The sequence below is a fragment of the Salvelinus sp. IW2-2015 genome, linkage group LG20 (assembly GCF_002910315.2).
Source record: "Salvelinus sp. IW2-2015 linkage group LG20, ASM291031v2, whole genome shotgun sequence".
NCBI classification, from domain to species: Eukaryota; Metazoa; Chordata; class Actinopteri; order Salmoniformes; family Salmonidae; genus Salvelinus; species Salvelinus sp. IW2-2015.
In genome coordinates this window covers 20555900-20564895 of record NC_036860.1, presented here as the reverse complement: position 1 = coordinate 20564895, position 8996 = coordinate 20555900, and the positions used below count along the sequence as shown (strand labels likewise).

The 8996-nt window shown below is 43.7% G+C and overlaps 1 protein-coding gene across 2 annotated transcripts in view; it reads right to left on the bottom strand.

Annotated features, from left to right (window-relative positions):
• The window catches only part of LOC111981786 (hepatitis A virus cellular receptor 1), a 21271-nt gene extending 13626 nt beyond the window's left edge, over positions 1-7645 (bottom strand). For both annotated transcript variants that reach the window (XM_070449262.1, XM_024013221.1), the window contains exons 1-2: positions 7563-7645; positions 7052-7396 (exon numbers count right to left, since the gene is read on the bottom strand). In XM_070449262.1, the coding sequence (XP_070305363.1) occupies positions 7052-7396; positions 7563-7623 (406 nt within the window). In that variant the 5' untranslated portion in view covers positions 7624-7645. The remainder of the gene's footprint in view (positions 1-7051; positions 7397-7562) is intronic.
• Between the last annotated feature and the right edge of the window lie 1351 nt (positions 7646-8996).

Genomic DNA, 8996 nt, shown 5'->3' with positions numbered 1-8996 from the left:
CTCACCGTTAACTCAGTCATCAGCCAGCCTCAACCCGGTCAATTCCTGCCAGTCTGCACAGCACGATATCAACCCAGAGCATATCGGACTGCTTTTTCTCTACCACATCTCCGGATTCCTACCTCAAGCKCTGAACCTTTACACCGGATAATCACAGCTAGCTAGCTGCTATCCGAGTGGCTACTCCTGGCTAACGTCTCTGTCCCAAAGCAAGCACCAGTTAGCCTGGAGCTAGCCTGGAGCTAGGCCCATCTCCCGGCTAGCCAAAGAGGYCCACCAGCCAATTATGGGATACAAAAGGCCTGGACCCTTTACTGCTGACACGGCGCCCCGCAGATCTATCACGACTGGTCTGCCGACATAACCGTCCGAGGTGGTTTCAACAGGCTCTTCCATTGCGACGTCGCCAGATGCCCATCTGCTAGCCCCGGCCCCCTAGCTGTCTGAGTCGCCGTGTCTCCAGCTTGCCTAGTGTAGCAGTGACTACGGAATTGGCTCCCTGACTCATCTAGTGCTACTCTTTGGACCCTATGATCACTCGTCTACACATGCCTCCCCCTAATGTCAATATGCCTTGTCTATTGCTGTTTTGGTTTGTGATTATTGTCTTATTTCATTGTAGAGCCCCTAGCCCTGTCCAATATGCCTTAGATAGCCCTTATGTTACAACCCCACACATGCGGTGATCTCACCTGRCATAACTGGTGCCTCTAGAGACAAAACCTCTCTCTTCGTCACTCAATGCCTAGGTTTACCTCCACTGTACTCACATCCTACTGTACCCTTGTCTGTACATTATGCCTTGAATGTATTCTTCTGCGCCCAGAAATCTGCTCCTTTTACTCTCTGTTCCTAACGCACTAGACGACTCGTACTTATAGCCTTCAGCCTTCAGCCGTACCCTTATCCTACTTCTCCTCTGTTCCTCTGGTGATGTAGAGGTTAACTCAGGCCCTGCAGCCCCCAGCACCACTCCCATTCCCCAGGCGCTCTCATTTGTTGACTTCTGTAACCGTAAATGTCTTGGTTACATGCATGTTAACATTAGAAGGCTCCTCCCTAAGTTTGTTTTATTCACTGCTTTAGTACACTCCCCAAACCCTGATGTCCTAGCCGTGTCTGAATCATGGCTTAGGAAGGCCACCAAAAATCCTGAAATTTCCATCCCTAACTATAATATCTTCTGACAAGATAGAACTGCCAAATGGGGCATAGTTGCAATCTACTGCAGAGATAGCCTGCAGAGTTCTGTCATACTATCCAGGTCTGTGCCCAAACAATTTTAGCTTCTCCTTTTAAAAATCCACGTTTCCAGAAACAAGTCTCTCACAGTTGCCGCTTGTTATAGACCCCCTTCAGCCCCTAGCTGTGCCCTGGACACCATATGTGAATTGATTGCCCCCCATCTATCTTCAGAGTTCGTACTGTTAGGTGACCTAAACTGGGATATGCTTAACACCTCGGCCGTCCTACAATCTCACACAAATTATTTCTGGAACCTACCAGGTACAACCCTAAATCCGTAACCATGGGCACCCTCTTAGACCAACTTGCCCTCTAAATACACCTCTGCTGTCTTCAACCAAGATCTCAGTGATCACTGCCTCATTGCCTGCGTGCGTGATGGGTCCGTGGTCAAATGACCACCCCTCATCACTGTCAAACGCTCCCTAAAACACTTCAGCGAGCAGGCCTTTCTAATCAACCTGGCCCAGGTATCCTGGAAGGATATTGACCTCATCCCGTCAGTAGAGGATGCCTGGTTGCTCTTTAAAAGTGCTTTCCTCACCATCTTAAATAAGCATGCCCCGTTCAAAAAATGTAGAACTAGGAACAGATATAGCCCTTGGTTCACTSCAGACTTGACTGCCCTTGACCAGCAYAAAAACATCCTGTGGTGTTCTCTGCATTAGCATCGAATAGCCCCGGCGATATGCAACTTTTCAGGGAAGTCAGGAACCAATMTACTCAGTCAGTTAGGAAAGCTAAGTCTAGCTTTTTCAAACAGAAATTTGCATCCTGTAGCATTARTTCCAACTTCTCTTTCGTATCGTCTGAGATCACCAAAKATTGGAAAGCTGCCGCGATCATCCCCCTCTTCAAAGGGGGAGACACTCTAGACCCAAACTGTTAGACCTATATCCATCCTGCCCTGCCTTTCTAAAATCTTCGAAAGCAAAGTTAACAAACAGATCACCGACCATTTCGAATCCCATCGTACCTTCTCCACTATGCAATCTGGTTTCCRAGCTGGTCATGGGTGCAGCTCAGCCACGCTCAAGGTCCTAAACGATATCATAACCGCCATCAATAAAASACAGCACTGTGCAGCCGTCTTCATAGACMTGGCCAAGGCTTTCGACTCTGTCAATCATCGCATTCTTATTGGCAGACTCAACAGCCTTGGTTTCTCAAATGACTGCCTCGCCTGGTTCACCAACTACTTCTCAGATAGAGTTCAGTGTGTCAAATCAGACGGCCTGTTGCCCGGACCTCTGGCAGTCTCTATGGGGGTGCCACAGGGTTCAATTACCGGGCCGACTCTTTTCTCTCTATATATCAATGATGTCGCTCTTGCTGCTGGTGATTCTCTGATCCACCTCTATGCAGACGACACAATTTGTTATACATCTGGCCCTTCTTTGGACACTGTGTTAACAAACGGCGTCCAAATGAGGCTTTTCCAGATGCATACAACACTCCTTCTGTGGCCTCCAACTGCTGTTAAATGATAGTAAAACTAAATGCATGTCAATAAGATTGAAACCGAAGTGAATGAACATGAAAAAGGAGAACGCCGTTCTGAGAGAAGCCTTACTTGACATACAGACTAGATCCATGAGAGAGAATCTGGTACTTACAGGTATCCAAGAGAAAGAAGGAGAAGTTCCTGAATCTGTAGTTAGAGAGTTCCTCCTCACAACGCTTCAGATTCCATGCGAAGCTATCGACAAAATCCAACTCGAACGTGTACACCTCTTCGGACAGAGAGGACAAAGGTATGAACGCCCAATCGTTGCCAAATTTGCTTCCTTTAAAGATAAAATAATGTTTAAAAGCCTGGGTAAAAGACTTGCTGGGACCCAAATTGGCATGAATGACAAGTTCCCGAAGGAAATTGTAGAACGGCGTAAAGTTCTGTATCCAATTTTCAAAGAAAATAGATTAAAAGGGAAACGATTAGCTCTCGTCGTCAATAAACTATATATTGATAACCAGTTGTTCAGAGACGCAAAAATTACTCCATGGTTATTTTAAAAATTACAAAGTTCTCATAGACGAGGAAAATAATGAAACACAATTTTAGCCCGGTTATGGATTGTAACAATACAATAAAAAATATAGCTTTTCTATATATCTTCAAATATAACTCATTGGAACACACAAGCACTAATTCAACATGGTGAAGATTAAAACTCAGTAAACAGAAGGCACAGTATGTGTGGTGTGGTGTGTGTTTTTTATTTTTTTTATTTGTTATGTTTGGGAAAGTGTGGCGTTGAGTGAGAAATGAAATGGTTGCATATCCCAGAACCAATGTACTGCAGTGAGCAGGGGTGTGAGAGAGCTTTCAATGTTGTTCAGATGATGGATAAACTTTTTATAATGAATTATACGTCTTATTTATTTATTGTCCTATCAWGGTGAAACAATTTTAAAATAAATTATACCTTTAATTTATTTATTGTCCTATGATGGGGAACAAAATGTTTCAAATAAATTATATTTAATWAATTAATTAATGATCCTATATTGATGGAACGGTCCACAACCCTATACCCTGGACACCCACCTGAATGACCCAGATACTAAGGAGAAGTCCCTAACTGTTTTATGGGCCTGCTATAAGCGGTCTGTATGCAGACAAAATGCGGTCAGAGACCTAGAGCAGCACTGCCCYCTCAAGATTCTGAGCCTGCTTGGCAGGGTTGGTCCTGCAAAGCCAAAGCCCCCTAAAGGGAGAGCATAYTACACAAGGAAATTCTCAAAGCKGCTAATGAGAACCTTGACAACSTTGTACCTAGCCGGTGGGGATTCCCCCACCCAGGCAGTGGCAGTGCTGGCAACACTAGCTGCAGTAACCCATGGGGAGGGGGTCACATTTGGACATTCAGAGAAGGGGTATATTATTGTGGCCCTGGTGGCACAAATTCAAAAGTCTGACTGCATGGAGATGCTTGGGAATATGGTCAATACGGGGGACCGTGTTGCGGGTGTTTCAGGGAAAAGGTGTACATTTGACCTCCATCATCTTCTCATACGGCTGCAACTGTAAATGCATTTGTAAATCAAAACCTTTCTTGAGTTGGGCTCTGGGATGGTGCAAGTGTTGAGAATGTGAGCCTATGGTTGTGTGGGCGGAAAGGGTTGAGTGTGTATGAGTGTGTGTGTGGGTGTATGTGTGTATCCCACAACTGTTGCGAAGGAGTCAAAGATGTTAGGGACAATAGAGGATGATTCACAGCAATTGTTTGCTAATATAATAATTGCTTGTAATAATGTAATTTTGATAATGGCGAGACTGGTGAGAGGTAAAATCCTTTTCATAAATTTCCAAAATTACTACAAATATTAATAGCTAATTATGGAAAATAAGAAACAGGATTCTTAAAATATATATATATATTTTGATGGCTATATATAATACAAATTGAGGTTAGGGCGTTGGAAATGCATTTGGCAGTTGATCTACTTCTGTTCTGTAAATGGCACTGTATGCTCTTTTCGAAGGATGGATCCCAGTCTTTTCAGGGCTATGGGATACGGGGGGTCGGGGGTTGTCTGCCGGGCACTGGGATGACAACCCAACTCGGGATGAGGAGGGCTTTTAGAGGGTGGAATAGTGKGGACCATTTGGAGGTTTACTTAGTAGCAATGCAAATATCATGGTACAACTATATACAGTAGACAATCAATCATCATGTTAATTTTTATTGGTACGTTTACAAACATATATTTTGATAAATAGAATTTAAAGTTGTGTCTCATTATGGTAAGTGGTGAAATAAGTATAGCCAGTTATAATTGTAATGGCATAGCAGATAATAAGGAAAGGCGATCAGTATTTACCTGGCTAAAAGAGAAGGAATATATTGTTTTATAGGAAACCCATTCAACAATTTTTGATGAAGTTTTGTGGAAAAAGGACTGTGGGGTGAAACATACTTCTCCCATGGACAAAGAAATTCAAAAGGGATGATGGTTTTAATTAACAGTAATTTTGATCCAAATGTGAGAATTGTCCAAACAGATCATCAAGGTAGATGGATTATTTTAAATATGTTATTGGACAATAAACATATATGGCTTATTAACCTATACAGTCCAAATAATGATGATCCAAGCTTATTTGAAAATATATATAAGAATTTATCAACTCTACAAGCAACACTAGACTCTATTATTATGGTGGGAGATTTTAATATGGTCTTAAATACMTCTATGGACYGGAAAGGAAATCACACTACAAACTATCACCCTCAGGAAATCATGAATTTCATGGATATATTGGAATTAGTGGATATATGGAGACTTAAATACCCTGACCTAGTGAGATATACATGGTGGAGGCTTAATCAATTTCTTATGCCATTCTCTCTGGCACCAAAAGTTTAAAAAGTGTTGATAGGGGACAGAATGCGGTAGGATCATCACATAATTGGCATATATATTACTCTTACAGAATTTCCACGTGGGCGAGGATACTGGAAATATAATCAAAGCCTACTAGATGATAAACTGTTTCGAACTATGGCAGAAGAATTTATACCTGAATTTTTCAGACATAACATAGACATAACAAGTATGTGGACATACCTTCAAATGAGTGGATTCGGCTACTTCAGTCACACTCATTGCTGACAGGTGTATAAAATCGAGCACACAACCATGCACTCTCCATAAACAAACATTGGCAATAGAATGGCCCGTAATTAAGAGCTCAGTGACTTTCAACGTGCCACCGTCATAGGATGCCACCTTTCCGACAAGACAGTTTGTCAAATTTCTACCCTGCTAGAGTTGCCACGGGCAACTGTAAGTGCTGTTATTTTGAAGTGGAAGCGTCTAGGAGCAACAACGACTCAGCCGCAAAGTGGTAGGCCGCACAAYCTCCCCAAATGGCACCGCCGAGTGCTGAAGCATATRGCGTGTAAAAATTGTCTGTCCTCGTTTGCATCACTCACTACCGAGTTCCAAACTGGAAGCAACATCAGCACAATAACTGTTAGTCGGGAGCTTCATGAAATGGGTTTCCATGGCCGAGCAGCTGCACACAAGCCTAAGATCACCATGCGCAATGCCAAGCGTCGGCTGGAGTGGTGTAAAGCTTGATGCCATTGGACTTTGGAGCAGTGGAAATGTGTTCTCTGGAGTGATAAATCACGCTTCACCATCTGGTAGCCCGACAGACGATCTGGGTTTGGTGGATGCCAGGCGAACGCTACCTGCCTGAATGTATAGTGCCAACTGTAARSTTTGGTGGAGGAGGAATAATGGTCTGGGGCTGTTTTTTATGGTTTCTGTTAGGCCCCTTAGTTCCATTGAAGGGACATCTGAATGCTACAGTATACAATTACATTTTAGACGATTCGGTGCTTCCACCATTGTGGCAACAGTTTGGGGAAGGTCGTTTCCTGTTTCAGCATGACAATGCCCCCGTGCACAAAGCGAGGTCCATACAGAAATGGCTTGTCAAATTGTGGAAGAACTTGACTGGCCTGCACAGAGCCCTGACCTCAACCCCATCGAATACCTTTGGGATGAATAGGAACGCCAACTGTGAGCCAGGCATAATTGCCCAACATCAGTGCCCAACCTCACTAATGCTCTTATGGCTGAATGGAAGCAAGTCCCCTCAGCAATGTTCCAACATCTAGTGGAAAGCCTTCCCAAGAAGAGTAGAGGCTGTTATAGCAGCAAAGTGGGGACCAACTCCATATTCATGCCCATGATTTAGGAATGAGATKTWCGACGAACAGTTGTCCACATACCCATGGCCAAATTCCCAGCCCTAACCTTTGTATTCATGATAACAGTTGTATATTCTCACCTTGTCGAACAATTAAATGAACGGTGTGCGTCAGGTCGTTGAACAGTCCTGATTGCGCCACACGACAGTGGTAGAACCCAGAGTCTCCCTCTCCGACGTTGTAGATAATGAGAGAGACATCTCCACTCCGAAGCTTCCCTGGTAACCTGTGTCTGTACGACCTCCTGTAGGTCACCTCTACTCCATTAGTAGCAATGACTGTGTTCTCACAGCCGAAGAGAGACGGMTGTGCTCCTCTCCCCCAGCACACCTCTGTCAGACCCAGGGTAGCGGTGTCATACCTGTAGATCAGAGATACCGTCCTACCTGCAACACCAACCACTGTCTCCATGACGCCATCACACACTGCAGGCAACAGAAACACAATCRCGGACACGTTAGTGGGACCTCAATAGTGCACCAGTCTCARACAAACAGAAGAGTGYATTAGACATTTCCTTAAGTTTTTGATTGATTYGTTTTACCTGACTGAGGTTCATGGTTTACACAGATTAAGACAGGCAGGACTTACATGCCAACAGAGAGACTGTGATAAGGGTATGAAGTGTAGACCGCATTGTCGTTGTGTTCATCGAAACCAGACAGACAATCAGTTTTGTCTCACAGTCTAGCACTGCTTCCCTTTTTAACGGAATGTATAACGGATGGCTTTAAACAGACTGTGTGCCAATCAACCTCAAATACCACACCACTTCTCTACCATCGCCCACAAGCCTTGCCAGGGATGTCAGCATTCACACACCAGGGGGAGTAGTGAGACTGTCTTTTATATCCATGACCAACGCTTCAGAAATCAACATTACTGTGAAAATGTGTATTAGCAGGATCTTGAAATGACTGATTTACTACATTTTCTTTGTTTGTCTCCATCCCTACGAATATAACTTGGCAATGCCATAATAACTGTCTTTCATAGTGTCGTTGTGAAGTGATGATTTCCYATGATAACTCTGTGGTTTATATATCTTTAACCTGCAGTTTGTTTAGACACTTATCCAGGAACAAAATCTATCTCCCACTTGACRGCAGAGTTGTAGTTTGATCACACAGGGAGGAGTGGGAATAGGATAGAAAGAAATGTCCGGTATAAATGTTTGGCTTGTACTTTTCATCTGAGTGATCTTCTMTGAAGGATAGTGTGTGTGACATATCCCACAGATAGTTGAGACACCGTTCATAGCCGTTGCCTAATGTGGCTGATCTACTTATTCCGGTATGTCCAGACGTTCCAGTTGATGATTTAAATAAGAGAGCAGACCTAGAGAAAGCTACATGGGTTTTAGCCTTGCTGAATGCTGTAGCGCTACACAGAGGCGCTGTCGATGTACACCGAGGCCCAGCATACCTTCGCTACGCATGCTGTTCCACATTCCAAATCAAGACTGAGCGACTCAGTATATTAGCTATGAATAGATCTGTTGTTACGGGACAGTTGTTTTCCTAGTCACTGAAAAGCAGTAGGACCAGGTCCCTGTTCTGAGAAAGAAGTTAAGAGGGGGTTTCAGATGAGTCATGAACGTTTATGTCTAACTGCACTGGAATTGAGAGTGTTACAATCAGTTGGAAACAGTAAATGTCCCTCTAGTGCCTTATTCATCTCATGTCTCATAGCTTCATGATGTACTGTACACAGTGTAGAACACACTGTGTGTGACGTGGTGAGGTTGGACCCAGGTGCAGATTAGAGACCAGACGAGGAATCAGTGGTTAAGGATAAACATAATACTTTACTGATAAACAGTAGCCGCAGGATCACAGTACACTAGAAAAAACAACAAACACTAAGTCTCGAAAACTCACTCAGGAGACAACCGCATACRGTAAACAATTCAAGCTTCAGCAAAGGACAACAGAAAACACACCTCTTTCAACAGGGAAATCATAATGAGTAAATAGGATACACCTGAGTGTCGTTAATGTCTCTAGGACGGTGTCTGCCGTCCTC